Source organism: Scardinius erythrophthalmus (genome assembly GCF_964197995.2).
Source record: "Scardinius erythrophthalmus genome assembly, contig: HAP1_SCAFFOLD_563, whole genome shotgun sequence".
Lineage (NCBI taxonomy): Eukaryota > Metazoa > Chordata > Actinopteri > Cypriniformes > Leuciscidae > Scardinius > Scardinius erythrophthalmus.
The window spans coordinates 3,124-30,183 of record NW_028296056.1 but is presented as its reverse complement, the minus strand read 5'-3'; the positions used below and the strand labels follow the sequence as shown (position 1 = coordinate 30,183).

Sequence of the window (27,060 nt, the reverse complement as noted above, 5' to 3'; positions counted from 1 at the left end):
AGTCTTTCACTGGTCCAAAGCAGATTCAAATCAGATCTGCTGAAGAAGTTTCAGTGTCTGTATGAAGGAACAGCAAAGCAGGGAAACCCAACACTCCTGAATGAGATCTACACAGAGCTCTACATCACAGAGAGTGAAAGTGGAGAGATCAATAATGAGCATGAGGTGAGACAGATTGAGACACAATCCAGGAGAGCAGCAACAGAGGACACACCGATCAAATGCAATGACATCTTTAGACCTTTACCTGGACAAGACAAACCCATCAGAACTGTGCTGACAAAGGGAGTCGCTGGCATTGGGAAAACAGTCTCTGTGCAGAAGTTCATTGTGGACTGGGCTGAAGGGAAAGAGAATCAGGACGTCCAGCTCATATTTCCACTTCCTTTCAGAGAGATCAACTTGATGAAGGACAAAACACTCAGTCTTTCAGATCTTCTTCATGTCTTTTTCCCTGAAACAAAAGAAATGGAAATATCCTGTGGTGAATATAAAGTGTTGTTCATCTTTGATGGTCTGGATGAGTGTCGTCTGTCACTGAACTTTAAGAGAAAAGTGAAACTGTGTAATATATCTGAATCAGCCTCAGTGGACGAGCTGCTGATGAACCTCATTGAGGGGAATCTGCTTCCCTCGTCTCTCATCTGGATCACCTCCAGACCAGCAGCAGCGGATCTCGTCCCCTCTGAGTGTGTCCATCGAGTGACAGAGGTACGAGGCTTCAATGAGCCACAGAAGGAGGAATACTTCAGGAAGAGAATCAGTGATCAGAGTCTGGCCAATACAATCATCACACACCTGAAGTCCTCGAGGAGCCTCCACATCATGTGCCACATCCCAGTGTTCTGCTGGATCTCAGCCACTGTTCTAGAGGAGATGTTGAGTGAAGCAGAGAGAGGAGAGATTCCCAAGACTCTCACTCAGATGTACACACACTTCCTGATCATTCAGACCAACATCAAACATGAGAAGGACTATGAGAAGAGAGTGAAAGATGAAGACATGATTCTCAAACTGGGGAAACTGGCTTTCCAGCAGCTTGTGAAAGGCAACCTGATCTTCTATGAGGAAGACCTGAGCGAGTGTGGCATTGATGTGACAGAAGCATCAGTGTACTCAGGATTGTGCACTCAGATCTTCAGAGAGGAGTTGGGCTTGTATCGGGGGAAAGTCTTCTGCTTTGTTCATCTGAGCATCCAGGAACATCTAGCAGCTCTATATGCACACATTCACTTTACATATAAGAACAGAAATGTGTTTGGACAAATCACCAAACAAAGTTTATTTTCTAAAATTTTAAACCAGAAGAAATATCCTTCATTATCTGAGCTGCATCAGAGAGCTGTGGATGAGGCTTTACAGAGTAAGAATGGACATCTGGACCTTTTCCTGCGTTTCCTTCTGGGTCTCTCATTGGAGTCCAATCAGACTCTCTTACGAGAACTACTGACACAGACTGGAAGCTGCTCCTACAACAAAGAGGAAACAGTTCAGAACATCAAACAGAAGATCAGGAAGAATCGCTCTCCAGAGAGATCCATCAATCTGTTCCACTGTCTGAATGAACTGGGTGATGATTCTCTGATGCAGGAGATCCAAGATTATCTGACATCTGGAGGAATAGGAGGAACCAAACTCTCCTCTTCACAGTGGTCAGCTCTGGTTTATGTGTTGCTGACATCAGAGCAGAAGATGGAGGTTTTTGAGCTAAATCAATTTATTGGAGCACAAAATACAGCAGATGAAGTTCTTCAGAAGCTGATGCCTGTGGTTAAAGAGTCCAGATCAGTTCAGTAAGTCACTCTGACAACAACCATTACACTGATAAAACATGATCATATTTATGAGTTTAGCATGTGCTTTCGTACCAAAGCAATACTGTAAAATGAGAAATTCATATACATCTTAGGTAACCCTTTACAATAACATTAATTGAAAACCTTTATTAATCCCACAATGGGGAAATTCGTTTGAGGAGAAAAATACAGCATAACATTAGGAGAGGTGAGGAGAAAAAAGGCAACCCCCAGACTATGCTCCTGTAAGGAGTACAGTTTGGGAACAGTAAAAAACACCTCAGCAACATTAGCACATAATCAGTACATGAACACACAAGACTTGCAACAGGGGAGGGGATTTGGGAATGGAGTGGGGAATGGAGGTAACCCAGCATTGGCAAGCAGCCATCCGGTCCTGCAGCCAAATTACGGCGCTGGTCAGACCCGCCTGTCAGACTGGGGGTACAAAGCGACGAAGGCGAGGGATGGGGGGATGGGGAGGGTGATTGCATATCTGTGTATATGTAAGAGTTCGTGTATGTGTAGGCCTGGAGAGTCGCTACGCCTGACATCCTAATCTAGATGCCTCAGTCCGCAGGATGTCATAGCGATACACAGCAGTTGCCATGGAGTCAACCTTGATCAGGTCCCAGACAGAGTCAACAATCAGCAGGTGTCAGTGGGGAGTGGGGGAAGGAACACAAGAGCGTCTCACAGCAGTGCTCTTCTGGAGGAGTTGTTGTTGCAGCAGCGGCCTCGGCCAAGGCCATTGCTCGTTGATGGGGGCCGAAAGCAGATAAGATTGGGGTTGTTTGGTCTTGGTACGAGTAGCCGCATTCCAATTTACACAGCTCCTGGTCCATTTGGGTCTCCACGATCCATTTGCCTTTGCAAAGCTGTAAGCTTCTCCAAGATGTTATCAATATTTTGGTTCATAGTCACCAAAGTCACAGTCTGAGTGCTGACAGCTCTGCCCACTGCTTCAATCATAACGGGCAGCCTTATGGGGTTTTGAACAGCTGTCACCGTCTTCTTAATATCTCGATAAACCAGGGCAATGCCTAATCCAATCAGCAGAAAACCTGTTATCATGGTTCCGAATAGGTAGATATCTTCAACGTCCTCCACGGAAAGAGCCGCCAGACACACGACCCGCCACCTCTCCCACGCGTCCATCGTGTAGCCAACTGCGAATGTTCCGGCAGGGCAGTCAGGTTCCCCCGAACCCAAGCTTCTCGTCGAGAAGATGGTGTCAATTGCGTTGAGAGACCAGTTGATCAAATCCATAATTTCTTAGTTAGGAGAGCAGTGCGGAGAGAGTCTCTCAAAGTACAGACAGTATACTAGACGAGACGAGAGGAGCAAAGCAGGGGAGATAAGGGAGAGGAGGGTAAGAAAATGCGACCGCCTTCGTTGAGAGGCAGAAGAGAAGTACTATGAATAATCAAGTACTAATCCCTGAATTAATAGTTATTTCTACATGAATTCATGATCAGCAAAGATATGAACAAATCATGAACCAATGTAGAGCTATAAAGAGTAATAGAGAGTCATAAGGATTCACACATGAATTACAGAAGCCTTGACTGTTTAATTAACATGTAGGGGTAAACTAAATCAACCAGGCTCCGTAAGAATAAACAAGTACTCTGAATTTGAATTAAACATGATTTAATTCTCATTTAATTATTTAAGTCTCAACGTTGTCTGTTTCTCTCCTGTGTGGTGAATAATGAGTGATATACAAAAAGAATATACAGGGTTTCCCATACATAAGGTTTACCTGAGCGGCCCAGGAAAATCCAATTCGAAATCCAATTCAGTGGATGACCCGTGTGAAATGCGTAAAATGTTGTAGTGCACGTGCATATGAAGGGGGGAAAGGGGGAGGAGAGAGAAGCATGAAGAGGAAAGTTATCTAGAGGAGAGATGTCCTAACAACGACTAATGTTAAAATTGTATATTCTTGAGAATTTGGATAAAACATGTTTAAGTTAATTTCATAAATAAATAAATAAATAGACATAAATTAGGCCTAAGCCTAGTACTAGTGGTCGACCGATATATCGGCCAATATTTGGAATTTTTCAGATATCGCATCGGCCGATAAATCTTTCCGTTTGGCCGATATATTTCAAAACAGTTTGTGACTGCATTAGCGCTTTTTTCCACTGACGCGAACAGAGCGAGCGTGAATGAACTGAATACACTCGCTCTGCTCCGCCCAGCACCGTAAAACAAGCCACTCAGAAGTGAAGCAGACATCTGACAGACACAGTAAATGACCAATCAGCATTCGCTTTCTAACCTGACGCTACATTGTGTTACACACAAAAACACTCCGGCGTGCAGCAGAATCTATTCAAACAGTACAATGTCAGATCCGCAGCCCAGCGATAGCTCCAGTGGGGGTCACAGATGTGATATAAACGAATTCAAACAAAACTGAAAACATTTGACCTTTGGTCCTAGAAATGCTGTCCTAAAAGTGGGGTCCTGAAAATGCAGCCTCCGATTTTGCAGACAGATGCTACTCAAGGGGGCGGGTCTTTGCGAACGTTCAGTTGTCATGTCACTAAAGTTCTTTGTTTGTATCTTTAAACTAACTTTGCAAGTGACCTCTGTATATTACTTTCTGCCCTTGGTATGTGTATTGCTTTTAACATCCTTCTACGTAGGCTATCCCCTTCTCTGCAGTCACACCTTTTTCAGTAAGAGACAATATTTTCCCCCTTGAATCAATTTTTCCAGTGCATTTTTTACTTTAACAAATATGATGATAAAACAATGATAAAATGAAGTGATGCTTTTAAATATTATATTAAAACCGCCAGTAGGTGGCAGTAAGTCACTGTCTTTATGAGTGAGTCATCGAGTCATTAATTCATTCAGTAACGAAGCAAATAGCTGTATTTATGAATGAATGCTGCTGTTCTGCTGTGGCTTTCGTTGAAGCTATTATTTGATTGAAAAAAAAAATACTGACAAAACTGTTTAAAATGAACACAACTTAATATTAACACCTTTCGTTTGTTGAACTGTTGTATAAAATCAATGTCACATTTGCATTCGTGACGTGTGGATATTCGTATAATGTGATTAACATTAAACAGGAACTCACACAGGGTTTTTGATCGAAGAGAGTTTGAATCTTAAATCGATCTCTATGCACAGTCTGTGTCTTTATTTGTTCTTCATGCTAGTAAGTGCTAAATCCCCACTTTTACAAAGGTACATGGTCGAGAACGGCAGTATAGCGCGATTTGCCAAGGCAACATAATCTGAACTCACGAAGTTGGTCATTCACGCTGCTTGTGTGAATGCAGTCAGTTTTGACTGCAAAAGATGAGGTAATTTGAATTGGATGTCATGCATTTACGGCATTTTACCTGACAGAGATACATACTCAGTTTAAATGTTATTTTAAGGTGGGGTAGAATTAAATCAATGGCAAAATTCAGCATTTTGTCCGCATACTCCCTTCTGTCACCTCAACTATCTTTGTAAAGCGACCTTGGGTGTTGGAAAGGCGCTATACAAATACAAATTATTATTAATATTAATAACCACCCAAACACAATTTAACACACATTGCAGGATACCAATGCTCTGTGAAAAAGTCAGTAATTATTTGATGCCAATATTAAAAGGTTGAGGTATTCGTATTCTTACACAAAAACAAACATACTGCACAAACTTTCCATTTGCATTTGGAATTGAACTCGAACTCGAACTGTTTCGTTACTTTCTCAGACAGCAGCATATCCCTCACTCCGGTAACTGTCCATGCTGGATCTGTCCCGTTGTTTTAAAAACTAATCACGGAAAGCACAATAAGGCATTAGCATGACCGCATCCAGCTAGCCAGACCTTTCTAGAGTACCAGCTCCGAGAGAAGCCTCGCACACACTGCTTCCCTTTATTGTTATCCTGCATATTAGAGATGGGTTGCGGGGCACTACAAGAATCGGCCATAGCTGACTAGATTTGAGCTCGCTGATTGGCTAGTTTATGTCAAACATTTGTATCTTAAATCAGCAATCAGCCTGGGGGCCTAGCTCGGTCTATTGGCCAGCCGCCCCTGACTGCAATCTAACGTATTTATGAATAAACGGCTCGTTTCAAAATCTTTCTGGTCTACTGACATTTGTTAAAGGTCCCGTTCTATGCCCCTTTTCACAAGATGTAAAATAAGTCTCTGATGTCCCCAGAGTGTGTATGTGACGTTTGAGCTCAAAATACCCAACAGATCATTTTTTACAGCATGTTTAAATTGACATTTTTTGGGGCTCAGAAAAACGAGCCGTTTCAGTGTGTCCCCTTTAAATGCAAATGAGGTGCTGCTGGACGACACAGGGGGCGGAGCTTCATGAGCTCGTGCTCAGTCTGTCAGGAAAAATTCCTCTCACGGAATGATGATAATATCAGAAACTCTCTGTAACGGCGTTCATTTCGAGTCGGACAATAATGCCTACAGAGTCAGAGTGCTGTATAGAGATGAAACAGGTATGGTTTAGTAGTTTAATTACGGTTATTATAACTTATTTGTCATCTGCTTGTAGGCTATGTATCCATTATTTATTAATAGCCTACAAGTCTGCTGTCTGAATGATGATCAAACATGTACTGATGAGTTTAATAAAGTTTATTGTACACCACACAAAAGATGAAGCGTCAGTTTTACTTCAGAAAATCACTGTAAGAGCTGAGTAAACACAGTAGGCTAAGTTATAAGAAGTGCGCAAGTAGCCAGTAGAGTTGAGGGAGCATTCCTGTGGGCGGAGGTTAGTCAAGAAACGGTTCTGGTGATGTCACTAATGCAGGATGTAGAGGGGTGTAGTCCAATCGAGCCGTTTTTTGTAGTCAACTTCTGTTAAATAAAATATCTCGCTTGGCATTGAACTTTGAGCTTTATAATTTTACAGATATTATTTATGCTCTAACAGCAACATTACACACTAACTAAAGTTTGAAACATGGAATCGCATGCAACGGGACCTTTAAGACATCTGATTTAAACATTATAACGCTCTTGATAACTTTTGTTAACTTTACAATAAATAAATCCACTTCACCAGTTAATTACTCCTTGAGAGCGATGCCACTGAAATATACAGAGCGACCGCATAAACGGAAGTTCAAAGACAATATTCTAAAGTAAAATGGAATTCTGAGTATTCCGAATACTAACCCGTTCAGTTAATTCTACCCCACCTTAAAATAACATTTAAGCTGAGCATGTATTTCTAGCAGGTAAAATGCCGTAAATACATGACATCCGATCAAATGACCTCATCTTTTGTGGTGAAAACTGTTTTTGCATTCACACAAGCAGCGTGTATGGTATGATAGGAGCGTTCAGATTATGTTGCCTTGCCAAATCGCGCTATACTGCCGTTCTCGACCATGTACCTTTGTAAAAGTGGGTATTTAGCACTTACTAGCAAGAACAAATATAAACACAGACTGTGCATAGAGATCGATTTAAGATTCAAACTCTTCAAAGTTTCAAAGTTCCTGTGATCACATTACGAATATCCACACGATTGCAAATGAGACATTGATTTTATACAACAGTTCAACAAACGAAAGGTATTAATATTAAGTGATGTTCATTTTAAACACAGTATTGTCAGTATTTTTTGCAACAAAATAATAGCTACGAAATCCGCAGCAGTGTTGGTGAACGAATCTGCGGATTTGAATCAATGATTCAATGATTCATTCATAATTACAGTCACTTGCTTTGTTACTGTATGAATTAATGACTCGATGACTCACTCATAAAGACAGTGACTTACTGCCACCTACTGGCGGTTTTAATTTAAAATTTAAAAGCATCACTTTGTTGTTTCCATCATTGCATATTTCTCTATTGAAATTTTTATTTAATTAAAGCATTATTTATTTTCTAAAGGTATCTGTGAAGGTAGAAAGTGCACTGGAAAAATATTAGGCCTGGGACGATACACCTATCTCCCGAGTCGATATTATCACCATACTTGGGTGCCGATACGATATGTATTGAGATATTTTTAAGAATTGCGATTCTACAAGTATTGTGATTCTTTTTTAACACTAGACCATGGGGGAAAGTTAAATCATACACTTATACAGACATGATGTATAAGATGAGACATATTTACAAAAACAATTCATCATATTTTTTCTGACTTATTTTAGAAACATACAGTACTACATTCTCTTTAATAAATTATTCAATAACAAATACATTTTTAACAATCACTTGTCGCCACCTTCTGGTGAAACAATGTAATCGATAAATGCGTTGTTTTAAGCGCCAAATCAAAAGCTGATTTACTCTATTTTGATCGCTATCATATATTTGAACTTTAAACTTTTATCCCAGTACTTCTATGATCATTTGAACTATTGTATCACAGAAATAATGATAGGCTACTCTGAGGAAAAGACTGCAGTTTCATGACGACTCTCTCTCGGTCAGCGGCAACACAGATCTGAATGTTGCGATATGATTTTGTCAAAGGTTTAATAGACACACGAAATGGAAGAAGATCGCATGGTTGTTTGAATCGAGATCACAGTCTTTTAAAGATGAATCGTGCAGCTCTACTGTCTTATCTCTCTCTCAGCATATGAGTAGCGCTGCGCGTCTTGCGAGGGCTTTTCAATGCATTCAGTCTCAATACGCTTTCACGCGTCCACTTATATTACGTCACTCAACACTCAAAGATAACGACACATTTCATCCTCTGTTGAAACGAAAGTGGCTAACTTCAGTCAACCTCATCTACAAGCAAGGGCAAATATAAAGCAATTTAATTTGAATTAATATTGATTCTGTAATAAAAAAAAATCGATTTTAAAATCGTTTAAAGGTGAAATCGTTAGGTGAATCGATTTTTTTTCTCCCAGCCCTAAACAATATTGTCCCTTTCTGAAAAAGGTGTGACAAAGAAAGCACAATTTGAAAATTGTCGGTTAATCTTCTCTTGTGCTATCTTCCAAAATGGTTATGTAAGTTTGTTTCTATTTCAGATCAAAACTGACATAATAATAATAATGAATAATAAACTTCAAGGAGAGCACCTTGCTGCACGCTTAAGCATTAGTAAACGCACCTGCCCCTGAAGCCGATCCGTACAGGCAGGCCTTAGAAAGTTGTTTTCAAAGCAGAGAAAAATTAATTGCTCAGACAGAAACTGTCAACTTTGTAAATAGTTTTCATTATGGATATATTTGTTCAAGCTTGTAGTAAAATTTTATGAATTTATGCATAATATGAATTTCTACATTATTTCTAAATTATTTGTTAAGGATATTGAGTATTGTCTGTAATAAATAGAGTTCATAAACCTCTGTTTGACTAGTTTATTCTGAACCCGCTCAATAAGCGCCAATTTGCCCTGCCCACCACAAGCACATTCTCAACCTGTGGAAAACACTGATATATACAAAAAAAAGTTTACCATCAAGTCACTGAAAAGGATGTTTAATCTTCATCAGATTCTTTCCAAAGCTTCTGAGGTCATTTTACTCTTGATAGTTTTTGATAGTGTTTTATGGTGCGTATTTCAAGACACTTTTATCCTTATGTTGATTATTCTCAGGTTAGGTAAAGTACGTCAAATCTGTCCTAAATCATAAGCATCTGAATTTTCATTCTCACAATCTATAGGTCAGAAGACTTCTTCATGTTCTGTTCAGTTCAGTTTATTAGAAATCAAAGACTTTTAGCAGGCGAGCTTCTTAGTTTCAATTAAATATAGGTTTATTATTTACAGGTTAACTAGATTACAAAAAGGCATACTTGTAACAGGACAATTGCATATTTTCCACAACAATAGTTATAAGCATGATTGGATGATGTGAAGAGGTGACAACTGCTTTCTTATACAAATCTGTTGAGGAGAAATTCATATATATCTTATCATTTATATTATATCAGTGTTTTCTGAACTGAGAGACTGAAGAGTGTCATTGTTCTTTACAGGTTGAGTGATTGTGGTGTTACAGATGAAGGTTGTGCTGCTCTGACTTCAGCTCTGAGATCAAACCCCTCACACCTGAGAGAACTGAGTCTGACAGGGAATAAAGTAGGAGATTCTGGAGTCAAGCAGCTCTCTGATCTACTGAAGGATCCTCACTGTGAACTGGAGATACTGAGGTAAGATTCTATAAAAGTCTCAACGTCGTCTGTTTCTCTCCTGTGGTGAATAATGAATGATATACAACAATAATATATACAAAAAAGGTTTACCATCAAGTAACTGAAAAGGATGTTTAATCTTCATTAGATTATTTCCAAAGCTTCTGAGCTCATTTTACTTTTGATAGTTTTTGATAGTGTTTTATGGTGCGTATTTCAAGACACTTTTAAACTTATTTTGATTATTCTCAGGTTAGGTGAAGTACGTCAAATCTGTCCTAAATCATAAGCATCTGAATTTTCATACTCACAATGTATAGGTCAGAAGACTTCTTCATGATCTGTTCAGTTTTTTAGAAATCAAAGATTTTTAGCAGGCGAGCTTCTTAGTTTCAATTAAATATAGTTTTATTATTTACAGGTTAACTAGATTACAAAAAGGCATACTTGTAACAGGATAATTGCATATTTTCCACAACAATAGTTATAAGCATGATTGGATGATGTGAAGAGGTGACAACTGCTTTCATATACAAATCTGTTGAGGAGAAATGAGAAATGCATATATATCTTATCATTTATATCAGTGTTTCCTGAACTGAGAGACTGAAGAGTGTCATTGTTCTCCACAGGTTGAGGGATTGTGGTGTTACAGATAAAGGTTGTGCTGCTCTGACTTCAGCTCTGAGATCAAACCCCTCACACCTTAGAGAACTGAGTCTGTCATATAATAAAGTAGGAGATTCAGGAGTCAAGCAGCTTTCTGATCTACTGCAGGATCCTCACTGTAAACTGGAGATACTGAGGTAAGATTTATAAAAGTCTTAACAATAGTAGGGATGGGCGATATGGCCTAAAAAATTTATCACGATAATTTCAGGTATTTATTGCGATGACAATACACATGACGATAAATTACTTTCTTCTGTAAAATATCAGATTATGTTATGTTTAAGTTGTGTTGTGTTTTGTTTAATTCCATTTTTGTTTATTTAAATTTCCTTTTTTTTTCTTTATTTAAATTTCGTTTTTCTTTATTTTTAATTGTTCTTTATTTTCTTTTTTTTAATTTCTTTTTTCCCTTTATATTGAGTTTTTCTTTATTTAAATTTCGTTTTTTTCTTTATTTAAATTTCGTTTTAAATTTCGTTTTTCTTTATTTAAATTTCGTTTTTTTCTTTATTTAAATTTTTTTTCTTTATTTAAATTTCGTTTTTTTAATTTATTTAAATTTCGTTTTTATTTATTTAAATTTCGTTTTTTTATTTAAATCTACCCTTTACTGTGTCAGTAATTTGTTAGTCAGAAAAATATTAGACTACCTTTTTAAAAGTATTGCTTAAGTTAACAGACCTGTGTGTGTGTGTGTGTGTTTTATATCACAAGTGCAGTGTCCGTTCTCGGAGCATATAAGCCCTGCTCGCGTGAGGTGTGCCGCTTCCCGCTCGCGCTGTTCTGTAGTTTCTGCAAACTTTGCATATTACGGTAGTTTGCTGCTCATCTGATTTTCTGTAACCAAACCAGTTCCAAATTGTGGAGGTAGCTCCTCGCTTAACAACAAGCTTCTCCTCAGCCACACGTCCGCCTTCCGCCATGCTTGTTTTCACTCCGCACGTGAACAGTGAATCGGGCGCGCACAAAACTACGTCATCAACTAGACTTATCGTTATTATCGCGAGGAGACACATTTTTATTGTGGGGAGAATTTTCAACGGTATATCGCAAATGACAAGATATCGCCCATCCCTACAACATAGTCCTCTATTTTAATGGTAAATAATGATTGCCATACAAAAAAAAAATCTACTGTCAAATTACTAATGGAAATGTTGAATTTTATTTTCATTAGATTCTTTCCAATGTGTCTGACATAATTTTACAATATTAATGATAGATTAAACATGACTGGATGATGTAAAGATGAGACAATTATATATTTAAGTACTGAGTAATATTAAGCAACTACATGCACTTACTATAGGGTTAGGGTAGGATTAGGATTTGGTTGAGGGTTAGTTACGTGTAATTATGCATAATTTACTGTTATTACTATGGTAAGTTCATGTAACAGATGTAACAAGGACACTGTTAAATAAAGTGTTATCGAATATTCTTGTAATTTTTATGATATGGAAACTAACTAATCAAGCAGTTTGTAGAAGCGGGTCTGAACCTTAGACTGGGCCTGTTAATGGAGCCGTGGATTAATTGTCTGATTGTGAAGTTCTGCTGATCTGAGCTGTAGATCCTGAACTGAGAGACTGAAGAGTGTCATTGTTCTCTACAGGTTGAGGGATTGTGGTGTTACAGATGAAGGTTGTGCTGCTCTGACTTCAGCTCTGTCAAACCCCTCACACCTGAGAGAACTGAGTCTGTCATGGAATAAAGTTGGAGATTCTGGAGTCAAGCAGCTTTCTGATCTACTGCAGGATCCTCACTGTAAACTGGAGAAACTGGGGTAAGATTGTATAAAAGTCTCAATGTCGTCTGTTTCTCTCCTGTGGTGAATAATGAATGATATACAACAATAATATATACAAAAAAGGTTTACCATCAAGTAACTGAAAAGGATGTTTAATCTTCAGTGGATACTTTCCAAAGCTTCTGAGGTCATTTTACTTTTGATAGTTTTTGAGAGTTTTTTTCTGGTGCGTATTTCAAGACACTTTTAAACTTATGTTGATTATTCTCAGGTTAGGTGAAGTACGTCAAATCTGTCCTAAATCATAAGCATCTGAATTTTCATACTCACAATGTATAGGTCAGAAGACTTCTTCATGATCTGTTCAGTTCAGTTTATTAGAAATCAAAGACTTTTAGCAGGCGAGCTTCTTAGTTTCAATTAAATATAGTTTTATTATTTACAGGTTAACTAGATTACAAAAAGGCATACTTGTAACAGGACAATTGCATATTTTCCACAACAATAGTTATAAGCATGATTGGATGATGTGAAGAAGTGACAACTGCTTTCATATACAAATCTGTTGAGGAGAAATGAGAAATGCATATATATCTTATCATTTATATCAGTGTTTCCTGAACTGAGAGACTGAAGAGTGTCATTGTTCTCCACAGGTTGAGTGATTGTGGTGTTACAGATGAAGGTTGTGCTGATCTGACTTCAGCTCTGAGATCAAACCCCTCACACCTGAGAGAACTGGATCTGTCATCGAATAAAGTAGGAGATTCTGGAGTCAAGCAGCTTTCTGATCTACTGCAGGATCCTCACTGTAAACTGGAGATACTGAGGTAAGATTTATAAAAGTCTTAACAATAGTAGGGATGGGCGATATGGCCTAAAAAATGTATCACGATAATTTCAGGTATTTATTGCGATAACGATACACATGACGATAAATTACTTTCTTCTGTAAAATATCAGATTATGTTATGTTTAAAGGGACAATATGTAGCTTTTTAGGTATTTTATTATCTAAAATCAATATTTTTATTCATAAATATGCCCTCAATGGTGTACAAATACCTATGCCAATGATCTGACTTATCCTCGTAAACGAAGAATTTATTATCTTTATATACATGGGACGGGTAAGTCCACGGAGGCTTCCATGTAGTTCCGCCATCTTGAAAAACTATAATAGCAGAGAGGGACAAAAAGTACTAGGCCAACGCGTTTCCACAATGCGTTTCATTCAGAACCAGCGTCACGTGACTGAAGCCAGCAGAAGCGGAGGAGCAGAGCAGAGAGAGGCGCTTGTCACTGCACCGGCAAGTTTAAAAGGCTGCACTGCACGGTTATTTATACACCGTTCATTCATACATACATATGAGTCACAGGATGAGTCCTCGTCATCGAAAAAGTCCAAAATAGACCGTAAAAGGAAACATGAGCGGAGATTACAAAAACAAGGGTTAATGTCGGGATTGCTAATGCAGGAGAAAGCTTTCAAAAGAGATGCTGAAGTTGCCTGCTTTCTTCTCGACAGGTAAGTCAATGTTACGGTCTTAATTACAGGCTTATTTTTCATTGCTTTGTTGTGAACTTTATTATATAGACAGTAGAACATTTATAGTTATATCTATTTATCTATTCTATTCATAGTAAGTTAAACAGGCTCTTTGATGAATAGCAGCTATTGAGTAAAGGAATGTTAGAGAAGGCACGGATGATGATGATATCTAACAATGCACGTACTTCAAAAATATAACGAATAAAGGCGGCATTACTACTAACTACCATAGTTAATGTTTTTCACAGTCAGTAATTTATACTGTAACATTCTTTTTTTCGTTGATTCAAGTTTCAGTTTGTTTTAAATAACAAACCTGTTCACCCGAAGGAAAACTCGAAGTGCTATTATAAGACATCCTGTCATAGCTTTTTGGTGCATAACGGCAACCGTAGATGCAACGCACATTTGGAAAAGTGAGGCGCTGGAGAGCACTATTCGTTTGAATGCAAAATACAGTTTCACCACTAGATGGGAGAAATTCCCACTTAGTGTCCCTTTAAGTTGTGTTGTGTTTTGTTTAATTCCATTTTTGTTTATTTAAATTTCCTTTTTTTTTTCTTTATTTAAATTTCCTTTTTCTTTATTTAAATTTCTTTTTTTTTCTTTATTTAAATTTCTTTTTATTTGTTTAAATTTCATTTTTTTTTTATTTATTTAAATTTCTTTTTTATTTATTTAAATTTCGTTTTTATTTATTTAAATCTACCCTTTACTGTGTCAGTAATTTGTAAGTCAGAAAAATATTAGACTACCTTTTTAAAAGTATTGCTTAAGTTAACAGACCTGTGTGTGTGTGTGTGTTTTATATCACTAGTGCAGTGTCCGTTCTCGGAGCATATAAGCCCTGCTCGCGTGAGGTGTGCCGCTTCCCGCTCGCGCTGTTCTGTAGTTTCTGCAAACTTTGCATATTACGGTAGTTTGCTGCTCATCTGATTTTCTGTAACCAAACCAGTTCCAAATTGTGGAGGTAGCTCCTCGCTTAACAACAAGCTTCTCCTCAGCCACACGTCCGCCTTCGGCCATGCTTGTTTTCACTCCGCACGTGAACAGTGAATCGGGCGCGCACAAAACTACGTCATCAACTAGACTTATCGTTATTATCGCGAGGAGACACATTTTTATTGTGGGGAGAATTTTCAACGGTATATCGCAAACGACAAGATATCGCCCATCCCTACAACATAGTCCTCTATTTTAATGGTAAATAATGATTGCCATACAAAAAAAAAAAAATCTACTGTGAAATTACTAATGGAAATGTTGAATTTTATTTTCATTAGATTCTTTCCAATGTGTCTGACATAATTTTACAATATTAATGATAGATTAAACATGACTGGATGATGTAAAGATGAGACATAATTATATATTTAAGTACTGAGTAATATTAAGCAACTATATGTACTTACTATAGGGTTAGGGTAGGATTAGGATTTGGTTGAGGGTTAGTTGCATGTAATTATGCATAATTTACTGTTATTACTACGGTAAGTTCATGTAACAGATGTAACAAGGACACTGTTAAATAAAGTGTTATCGAATATTCTTGTAATTTTTATGATATGGAAACTAACTAATCAAGCAGTTTGTAGAAGCGGGTCTGAACCTTAGACTGGACCTGTTAATGGTGCCGTGGATTAATTGTCTGATTGTGAAGTTCTGCTGATCTGAGCTGTAGATCCTGAACTGAGAGACTGAATAGTGTTATTGTTCTCTACAGGTTGAGTAAGTGTGGTGTTACAGATGAAGGTTGTGCTGCTCTGAGATCAGCTCTGAGATCAAACCCCTCACACCTGAGAGAACTGAGTCTGTCATGGAATAAAGTTGGAGATTCTGGAGTCAATCAGCTTTCAGATCTACTGCAGTATCCTCACTGTAAACTGGAGAAACTGTGGTAAGATTGTATAAAAGTCTCAACGTCGTCTGTTTCTCTCCTGTGGTGAATAATGAATGATATACAAAAATAATATATACAAAAAAAGTTTACCATCAAGTAACTGAAAAGGATGTTTAATCTTCAGTGGATTCTTTCCAAAGCTTCTGAGCTCATTTTACTTTTGAATGTTTTTGATAGTTATAAGATTGGATGTGAAGAGGTGACAACTGCTTTCATACACAAATCTGTTGAGGAGAATGGAGAGATTCATAAATATCTTATCATTTATATCTGTCACGAAACTGCTCCAAGACACGAGAATAGAGGATCCAAATGCAGCTTTTAATAAGGAAGGTCGTACAGGTGGGGTCAAACAGGGCAGACAGAACAATGTAGATCAAACAGCAAGGGTAATCCAGATAACAGGCAGAATTCAGGGCAGGCAGCTATAATCAAAAGTCAGAATAGTCCAAGTCAGGCCAGGCAGATAACAATCATACAAATGAAGAAACAGTCCAAGATCAAAAACCAAATAAACAAAACACAGGCTAAACGCTCAGAAATGCAGTGTGACACAAACAAGACTTCGCACTGAGTGAATGTGAAAACCAGGTATTTATGGTGTGAGTGAAACAAGGTGATAAGACACAGGTGAATGAGATGAGTGCTGATGAGTCCGGGCAGTGAGTTATGGGAAATGTAGTTTGTGAGGAAGTGATCATAGTCTATTGTGGAGCGCCCTCTGGTGGCTCTCGAGGGCACTCCAGCTGGTTATCGTTACAATATCAGTGTTTCCTGAACTGAGAGACTGAAGAGTATCATTGTTCTTTACAGGTTGAGGGATTGTGGTGTTACAGATAAAGGTTGTGCTGCTCTGACTTCAGCTCTGAGATCAAACCCCTCACACCTGAGAGAACTGAGTCTGTCATGGAATAAAGTAGGAGATTCTGGAGTCAAACATCTTTCTTATCTACTGCAGGATCCTCACTGTAAACTGGAGAAACTGTGGTAAGATTTATAAAAGTCTAGTTTTCTTTCATTGTGATGGTGAATTACTCACTATAAACATGTTTAATAAGAGTTTAATTCTTAATTATCTTTAATAGTTTATAGCAACAATTAAATATCTTCAAGTTTCTTTTTATTTCAAACAATTCAATATTTTGCTTTTATCATTGTCAATGTCAATTGCAATAAAAGGTAATGGTAAATATGTATCACTAGTTTCTTTATCATAAATAAACCTGACCCGGTGACACAGAAAGAGGACAGTCATACAGGGTTATAGATAAGGGTCAAGGGTAATCATTCATGGTGACTTAGAAGCAAAATCTGAATGTTTAAAAACAGCTTTAACAATCATGTATCTCAGTATTATATTATAATCTCTCACTTAATCATCCAAGTAGTTTCTTTTAGTTGTTCTAAAGTTGATAATGCAATAATGTCGCACACATTTGACTGTCTGTGTTTTACTTACAGGTTTAGACATTAGTCTGACCTTCTCTGGATCAGCTGATGGAGAATAAAGAGCCTCTACAGACACAATCACATTCAACAGAATCAACAGACACAAACCCACAGTGATCATCACACACACATGTGTGTGTGTGTGACTTACAGAATGATCCAATCCTTCATCCAAAGTCAAACAAGATGGAACTGGATAAATATTCTAAATGTTCAGATCCAATCTGACCTCTGACCTGTAATGCCTGAATCATAATCATACACTGTTCGCTCGTTGGCCAGAGGAGAACTGAGCGACTGAGTCTGGTTTCTGCCAAGGTTTTCTTCTCCATTCTGTCACTGATGGAGTTTGAGTTCCTGCCACTGTCGCCTCTGGCTTGCTTAGTTGGAGACACTTAATATTCAACAATATTATTGATCTGCATTGACACCATTATATGAGAACTGAACTGAGCTGGACGATGACATCATGGTTTTCTCCAGAGCGGCTGTATAGATAAATGAACTAAAGTAATAACTTTTTTACAACAGAAATGAATCAACACTGAACTTACTTAAGCTGGACTATGACAGTATTTTCTTCTAGATCTGTTGTTCAGCAGGAACAAACTCTGTTGCATTATTTTCCTGTTATCACTGTAAAGCTGCTTTGAAAACATCTGTATTGTAAAAAGCGCTGTATAAATAATGTGACTTGACTTTTGTTTCTACAGAAGTGACATTTACACTGCAAACGCTCTACTACAACTCGACGCCCGTGAAGAGACGACTCAACGCTGGCGATATGTTATGCCCTAAATCTATACATGATTAACTAACTGTATTTTTAGTCTATATACATTTCTGAAATACACTTTCTGTAAAGCTGCTTTGAAACAATATGTATTGTGAAAAGCGCTATACAAATAAATTTGAATTTAATTGAATTGAATTAAAACATTATAAATAGTCTAAAGCTTATTGTTAAGAAAAAAAGCTTTTATGCTTTTTAAAATGAGTTAACATGTTAACGTTACTTTTTTGCATAAAGTAATGTTAACATGATAAAACATGTATTAGTATATTTAAATATAAATTACTGATTAAATTATATAATACTGTTAGGTCAGGTTACCTAATGAATGTTGAGTAATGAAAGTGTTATTCCAACATTCATATTAACCCTCTCTCTCGGCTGCTTCCTCTAGGGGTCGCCACAGAGGCAGTGATATGCCATTCATTTTACTATCACTAATATTAAAACTAATATCACTAATCTCTTTATTCATTCAAATTCAATTAATATATGATTGTTTGAAAGTGCAGAATTATGAGACCTAAACTTCACTGGTTCTAGCCTGTCATGCAAGCACATTTGAGCTTTCGTGTTTACCGTATCATATTTAATTGATAAGCTCTTATGTACGTGCGCTGATCAGTGCTGTCTAAATTAAATCAGTTGAATGATGGACTCACCTGTCGATCTCTGAACTCTTTGAACAAGTCAGGATGAGCAAGTGACAAGTGCTTAGCCAGATTTGATGTGTTGCCTCCTGTGGCAAAAATCTAAAATCTAATCGAGATGGATGCTAAAAAGTTTAGTAGAGTCTCTGGGATTTCAGAGGGAAAGCATGTTCTTTGGAAATGGAGAACAATGTGCTTGAGGAAACATATTCCCCGTTCGGAGAGATTATTCTCACGATTGCTGGGAAAATTATGGGCCGAGGTCAAAGTCTTCAGAGAGTGTTATGGGGAAGAGGTGACAAGGAGGGATGGAGGGGGTTACAGAGAGTTGGCCATATATTAAATAGATTTGTGGATCAGGGAGATGGAATAGGGACTTTACTCCACGCATCGACCTGGTATTGCAGTATCTCCAGGAATGGTGCACCCCCACCTGGGAAAAAGACCTTTGTAGAACAGCAGAATTAACTGAGTAATCTGTGAAAAGAGTTATTCAGATCGGTAAAGTAATATTCGGTCATCCATTCATTCAGTGATCTTTCCAGATTGTATATTTATAATGGTAGGTGGTGATAAATGAGTGTCTTTTAAGTGATAAGCAAGTTGAACTGCATTCAGTTGATTTGTCATGCTTTGTTTAAATAAATTTTGTCTCATGTTCAAGAAAGAATATCAGATCCAATTTTTCTATCTTTGTGTGAAATAAGCATGACTTTTATCAAGCTATATAAAAAAGACAATGTTCTAAATGACATCGACTCTTTGGACATACTATACAAATTTTTAGTCTTATGTGGTTTATAAAATAAATGTTTGTGTACCACATAAAGAAATACCAATTAGATTAGCCCAAACTTAACACATTTAACTAACTTGCATGCAATCATCAAGTTTTCAAGTACTTTCGCCTATCTATACTTATTTGCTTAGTCAGCCGTAAGTAAGCCATCGATGAGTTAATTCACTGAAAAAAGTGAAACACATTGACTCTGTGGTGCTAACGAACATTGCTGTTTATTTGCGCATCCCAAGGAAGTTTATGCTACTCAGAGAGAGCTATGCATTTTTGCATTCGTATTTCCATTCATCTCAATAGCAGTAGCACCACAAATAATAGTCAGCAATCCATGTAAAAAGCTAACTTTACTTTAATAACAGTACCAACAAAGATAATTCAGTAGGCCTTCATGTATACCCACAACAAATTTGTGTAAACCATTTATCAGTCTACTATAATGGCAAATTGCATTGTAAAAAGGGTTTTACCTTACTCTTTACTCTTCTTCAGGTTGCAGAGTTCACTTTGTACAAAACCTTATATTAGTCTAAGACGGCCAAACTAACGTTTGTGTTGCTGAATGATGCTGGTCAAGAAATCAAGGATTTATTGTCAGAACAATAACTCAATCACAAGCACTTTTTACAGTGTATTCCTTACAGCATCGTTTTCGTCCTTGACACAAAAAGGCATCTGCTATGACTGAAGTCTATTGTTAACATCAGTTGTCAAACCCAGTACCAGCTGTTAAGATCATTAACTACTCTATAGTTCTTGTTTCTTCTGATATGATCGCAAGCATGACAGGCGTGCTCAAGACCAAAGATGCACTTGCAACAAAATGTTCCCTCCAGGTGAAGAACTGCCTGTACAAATCATCATTTTGGTCCAGAAGTTTAAGATGTTCAGCTAGCTCTTTGGGGGAGTTGAAGTCATCCACATGGATAAAGGCACTTCCTGGTATGAATTCCTCATAGTTCTTCCTGGGTGGGCCGAGGACCACGGGAACAGTGTTGTACAGTTTTTCTGTAATGTAGTCTTTATGGATGGAGTTCTCAAAGGACAGGTAGAATTTACAGCTGGACACCACATCTGAATAATCTCGATCACTAATGCGCCTGTTGAATTGATTTCCGTAGGTTTCTATACTAATGTGTGCCTTTAACTCTTCATAGTATTTTGACCGCTTAAAGTTTGAGTTCCAGTTACTTACAATCCAGCAAACAAGTTTATTCTTATGCTGGATTTCACCACGTTCTTTCCACCAGTGTTCTCTGAGATTCGCCCTTAAGGGACCATGATGTCTGAATCTTGTCTGTAAGTCGTGGTCAGATTAAACAGATTGTTCAGATTTGACCACTGTCCTGAGTTACTGGGAGACTCCATGTTCATCCAGACCCATTTCTGGAATGGAGGTCGTGGCAGTTTCGGCATGTTGGATAAGTCCCCATTGATGTCTATGTGATGAAATAAAACACCATGTGCTTTGTTAAACTGACTCTTGTCGACTGTCAAGTGGCAGCCGTGGATGTCGTACATTGAACTACAGAGTCCTAAATCAAACTGGTGCCCAAAAGGCCACATCCAGATCAGGAGAATGGTGTCTAGATCGCCTCCCTGCGATGAAGCCGCTTCTGTTTGTGTTAACTGGTGTCTGAGAGAGGTGAAGTTCACCATACAGGTGTTGTTCACTATTTGGGTTTGATTTGGCGTCTTAAGAGCATTGATGCAGATGTTTCCGCAGACATCAGGTTTGGGAACGGCTGGACAGTTTAACTAGCCTAGAAATCTAGACGCACCCTAGCGGCAGCAAAATGTATGTAGGTTTAATGTACTGAGAGCAAATAAATAGCTTTGATTTTTCTCAGCTGATCTACATTATTAAATACATGACAAAATAAATGAGAAAAATATGATTATTTAGATTTTCAGCTGTATTTCACTGTCCTATATACTCAGAGTTTGTTTGTTGATTTCCTCATGTGTTTCTCCAAACCCAGACTCCATTATAACGGTAAGAACAAGCGTCACTATCACACACTGAACGCAGGACTCTCTCTCTCTCTGAACTGTTTATAGTATAAACTCGATCTGCTGGTTTTCCTCTTTAAACTGGTTTGGCGACTTTTGCCTCCAGAAGTGAAAGTATTTTCAGAGTTTTACCGGTCACCATTTTACACCAGGACGGAATACGATTCTTTACCTCAGAAAAAACAAGCATCAAAGTGTTTAATAGTAATATTTTTAGTTGCCTCTACAGGAATTGACGTTGTGGGGAAACAGTTGATGAGAAACCATGAACATGTGGAGAACCAGTAACCCAGCAGTGTAATCCAGGTGAGTGAACATTAGTCAGGTGAGCTGCTTTACTTCCTCATTAACTTCACAAACCAGGAAAGACTTTCTTTAAATATTTAAAAACATAAACATGAAGAACTTAAAGAAACATTCATTTCTTAATCTTATCGATGTTGTGGGTTGGGGTTGGACATAAAGGTCAATAATAAATATAAAAATGACATTAATTATTAGTAGCTACAGATTCATGAATCATCACAACTTTCTACAAGCCACAACTAAAAAATAAGGTAACCGACAAATGACGTGTAATTTACATATTTGTATTACTAAACAATTATAAGTACGGTGGATGAGGGAGGTTGTACATTTTTACTTTACTGTTGGTAATGTTTATGTCTCAAAGTTTTTTTTTTTTTTTTAACCTAATTTCTGAGTAAATAAATATGAGCTTGACATTGTGAAGTATAAAGAGTGCGAGTTGTTAAAATTCCTTCACTCACGAGAGAGGATCATCAGACGCTGTGGGTCGAAATAATAGTTTTTGAAAATCACAGACATCAATTTCAATTTTGGACATGTCTTTATTTTGTTAATCAAATAAACTTAAATATATACATTTAAGAAACTCACCCCATTTCATATTTATTCATTTAGTTACTGTATATGCATGTTATTGCTGTTTTTACAAACTCACTTTAGGTAATGTCAGTTTATTTAAACATTTCAATAAAACTAAACAAATAGGAAACCTTTTATTTGAAAACAGTTGGAAAAAATCTTGAACAAATATTTGTGTATGTTAGTCAGATTCACAGATGTATTAAATGTGGGCTTACAGTAAACTGTCCCATTTGTACAGTATTTGAGGCTTCAGTGGAAGAACATTAAACTCTAGTGTTACAAACTTCCCAGTCTGTTCAGCCGAGATATTTCTTTTTTAAACACACAGATGAAATACTGGTGCAAACGCTACAGATCTGACTGAAGAAGAGAATCTGCTGATTCAGGTGATACCAGTTCTGAACATTCATTAACATGATTGATAAAATCACATTAAATGTTGATAATTATTGATTAGAAATCAGAAATCTGATTTGTCTCCATAAACACACTGAATAAAATGTTAAATGAAATGTATTGTATTTGAGTGTGTGTGAATGAGTGTTTCTGATCTCTTACTCGAGCAGCTCCATGAAGACTGAATGAATCATGGACGACACACACACATTCAGACATGGAGATTCTTCTCCAGGATTCAGGTACTTCAATCTTCATATGATCTTAATGTTATAGAAGACTCATTTTCTGCACATAACAGGGTGTTGTGTGTGTTTGCCAGGGTTGGTATAGTGATCTGTTGTCTCTATCATATTCTGGTGCCGGGATATACAGTAGTTGGAGACACTCAGGGTCTTTAAACACTGTCCAAAGACACACAGATACAGTAGACAGCTAGATGATATATGACATTATCCTTGGACAGTCTCATCACTCTTCAACACACTGTCTTAATAGACAACCTGCTCATGTGGGATTTATTTTCATGTTAAATCAGCCAAGTTGATTCTTGTCTCTATTCTATTAAAGTCAGTTTAAGGGTGACAGATCAAACTCACCGGAGTCCGGCTGTGTGTCCATGAAGAGTGACGCGTCTATGATGGAGCCTCCAATAGCATTTAAAGGAAAACACACATCAACTGGTCTGAGGTACAACATTTTTATCTAGAGAGACTAGATCAGCTCTTCCCAGATCTTCTCTGGAGCCCCTAACACAACCACGACACATTTTCTTATGTCTCCCTCATATTAAACACCTGTTTCAGCTCATCAGCTCATTAGTAGAGACTGCAAGACCTGAATAGACAGATGGATGGATAAATGTAGATAAACCTCATATAGAGACCAATCTATCCATGTAAAATGAACTGTATATATTCTTGTCTGTATTCTGTTGAAGTGGATTCCCCCAGCAGAGATCACAGGCACCAGAGTCCAGCTGTGTGTCCATGAGGAGCGACCGGTCTATGGACAACATGACATTTAAGAGAAGACAAAAATCAACTCAAACGAGGTACAACATTTCTGTCTAGACAGACTCATCCTGATAGTAACTCACTGTACTCAGACTATCCATTATTAATAAGAGATTAAACAAAGATAATGTACACAAGCAGGAGAACAGGACACAACAGCGTGTTTTAACATAGACATGAACAATAACCGACCAAGGACAGAACTGAACGGGAGAATATACAGTGGTATGGAAAAGTTTGGGCACCCCTGTAAATTTTCATGATTTTCCTTTATAAATCATTGGTTGTCTGGATAAGAAATTTCAGTTAAATATATCATATAGGAGACAAACACAGTGGCTGAGTCCCAATTTGCCTACTTGTACTACGACCTAAAAGTATGTACTTTTTTTGTGAGGAAAAAGTACATACTTTTGAGTGTGTAGCAAAAGAGTACGCACGTTCTGGGACATACTTCGATGACGTCATGCAGCGTGAACGAGAACGTGGTTGCCTAGTTACGCACACCGCGACTGTTAACAAAACATTGTACATTCAATTCATTATTATATGTCCAATATAATTTTATTTACTATTCCCATCTTTTTTTCCTCATCGTTTTTTCCACAATACATTTACAATGTGTTCTACCAAACTGAGGCGTGAAGCAGGGCGTCGTCGTAGATCAACCAAACGCAGGTCGTTTGTGAGGCGGCTGGTTCTCTGGTTCTGAAGTTCATGTGCAATGTGTGTAACGAAAGCAACTTATTTTCTGAGTTAAAATATTTAACGTTTATAGTATAACTATTGTTTAACATATTTTATACTTATGTATAATACTCAAAAATACCCAGATGAAAATGAACCATGCTTTTACTATAGTAAAAGTGTAGTAACCATATTTCTTTGGTTGGACTGATAAAGTTAACATTTGTACAGCCACAGTATTACTACAAATAAGTCAGTGTGGTTAAACTATGGTTAGTGTAGTAAAAGGTGTTTATTTTCATAAGAGTTTATAGTAAGGTATAAATCTAAGACTCTTTTGATACTGTCAATCACAATCTTTTACTCAACCATCTGGAGACTGTCTTTGGTGTTTCTGAGATTGTCTTAACCTGGTTTAGATCTTACCTCTCTGATCGTAAACAGTTTGTCTGTATGAGTGGTTTTCGGTCTGAGATCGGCTCTGTCTGTACGGGTGTTCCTCAAGGTTCAATTCTAGGCCCGTTACTTTTTAGCATGTATATATTTCCACTTGGACTGCTACTAAGATCACTTGGGCTTAATTATCACTTTTATGCAGATGACACTCAGATTTATATTCACTCTAAACCTGGTCAAAATCTGGATGTTCCTTTTTTAACACATTATATTTCTGAGATAAAAACATGGATGTCCCAAAATTTCTTGTGTCTCAATAGTGATAAGACTGAGGTTTTGCTTATTGGCACCACTCATCAGCTTCGTAAGGCTGTTTCACTAATTTTAAACATAGATGGCTCTGATTTGGAGGCACGGACTAAATTAAAAAACTTGGGAGTTATATTTGATTCTAGTCTGTCCTTTGACTCTCATGTGCGGTACATTGTTAAGAACTCTTTTTTTCATCTCAGAAACATTGCTAGACTCCACTCTATGTTATCCCTCTCGGTGACTGAAAGGCTTATTAATACCTTTGTTTTTTCCCGCATTGACTATTGTAATGCACTTCTTGCTGGGGTTCCTAAAACCACACTTAACAAATTACAATGTGTACAGAATTCTGCTGCTAGGATTTTGACTGGAATCAGGAGAAATGAGCATATTACACCGATTTTAAAGTCTTTGCACTGGCTCCCGGTCAGTGTCCGAGTTGATTTTAAAATCCTTATGCTCACATATAAGGCACTGCATGGTTTGGCACCTCAATATCTGTCTGCGCTTTTAACTTAATACACACCCAAGCGTCATTTACGCTCTTCACGAGCTGGTCTATTGGCAGTCCCACAGACTCGATTGCGTACTGTGGGGGACAGGGCTTTCTCATCCTATGCTCCTAGGCTTTGGAATGCTCTTCCTCCAAATATCAGAGATGCACAGTCTCTAAGTAATTTCAAATCTCTTTTAAAAGCTCATTTTTTTAGGTTAGCTTTTACTTGATTTTTTATTTTATTTTTTGTATCTTGTTTTATTGTTGTATTGTATTTTATTGTAGTGTTGTTGTAACGGGGTTCAGATGTTATGGGAAGAAGGAGGCGGGAACCGGCGAACATTCAACATTTTAATAAATAAATAAACAGATACAAAAATGAAAGTAAAAGCCAGCAGCCCGTCACGGACGACTGCTGGCACCACAAAACATAAACAACACATCAAATAAAATGCAGGCCTGTCCTCTCTCGCTCTTCACTGTCGTCGCTCCTCCTTTATGCTTCCGCTCCTCCGTGAGAGATGCGAGACCGGTGCGTCGCGCACATGTCGCTCATTATCAATCGCGCCACCGGCCTCGCGCCGTCCTCCCACGGCCCTCGACCTCGTCGTGCTCGCCACATACCCCCATCGCCCCTCGCAGGCCGGGGGGCACCCACGCGACTGCGCCTACTCCACCCCCCCCCCAGGGGGGGCCGATAACGGCGGCTGCTGTACCTGGGCTTGGGGGTATGGATAGACGAGGTACGAGAGAAAGGAAACGGAAGCACGAGGAGCGACAGAGACGAGAGAGGGGAGAGAGGAGAAAAAAAAAATATATATATATTGATCCGGTTCCCGGACACACTGCCGCTCGGTCCTCAACCGGCTGAGAGTCACTCGCGGTGCCATGCGATGGTACTGGACATTCGTTGGGGGACGGCTCAACGCTCTTCCGCCTCCTGGCGGGCGGCGGTGACTACTCCTGTCGAGGGCAGCCGGCAGCGAGTTTCCCGTTCCCTGCTCCGCCCCCATCATGGCCGACGGCAACAGGCTCCGGCCAACGGCGAACGGGAGCGACTCCTCCGCTCCCTCTTGGACGGCCGCCACCCCTCCTCGATCCAGGAGCACGGTGTCGAGCTCTTCGTCCCACCAGATCTTCCATCGCTCCAGCACCATCGCCTCGGGCAGCAATGGGCGGCCGTCGCTCCCTCGTGCTGCCCGACCTCCTCAGCACCGCGATCCCCCCCAGCAGCGAGGGCTCTCCGACAGCGTGTCACTCCTTCTTCCCGGGTTTCGGCACCAATGTAACGGGGTTCAGATGTTATGGGAAGAAGGAGGCGGGAACCGGCGAACATTCAACATTTTAATAAATAAATAAACAGATACAAAAATGAAAGTAAA

At 38.4% G+C, this 27,060-nt stretch overlaps 1 protein-coding gene and 1 pseudogene across 3 annotated transcripts; one reads left to right on the top strand and one right to left on the bottom strand.

Annotated features, from left to right (window-relative positions):
• The first annotated feature begins 6 nt into the window (after nt 1–6).
• LOC308686642 (protein NLRC3-like) lies at nt 7–18,175 on the top strand. Of its 2 annotated transcripts, XM_081395080.1 has the most exons (8): nt 7–1,793; nt 9,754–9,927; nt 10,542–10,715; nt 12,197–12,367; nt 12,988–13,161; nt 15,607–15,780; nt 16,597–16,770; nt 17,245–18,175. In XM_081395080.1, the coding sequence occupies exons 1-8, from the start codon at nt 406–408 to the stop codon at nt 17,255–17,257; spliced, it is 2,442 nt and encodes an 813-aa protein (XP_081251206.1). In that variant the 5' UTR covers nt 7–405; the 3' UTR covers nt 17,258–18,175. The 2 variants fall into 2 exon arrangements, with proteins under 2 accessions (XP_081251206.1, XP_081251207.1); XM_081395081.1 differs by lacking the exon at nt 15,607–15,780 and having other exon boundaries at nt 391–1,793; nt 17,245–18,156.
• Nucleotides 18,176–20,181: 2,006 nt separating this feature from the next.
• On the bottom strand, nt 20,182–26,835 carry LOC308686641 (4-galactosyl-N-acetylglucosaminide 3-alpha-L-fucosyltransferase 9-like; annotated as a pseudogene). The gene is made up of 3 exons: nt 26,525–26,835; nt 23,371–23,456; nt 20,182–21,216 (listed from the first exon to the last, which is right to left on the bottom strand). The product of its transcript is annotated as a 4-galactosyl-N-acetylglucosaminide 3-alpha-L-fucosyltransferase 9-like (transcript).
• Between the last annotated feature and the right edge of the window lie 225 nt (nt 26,836–27,060).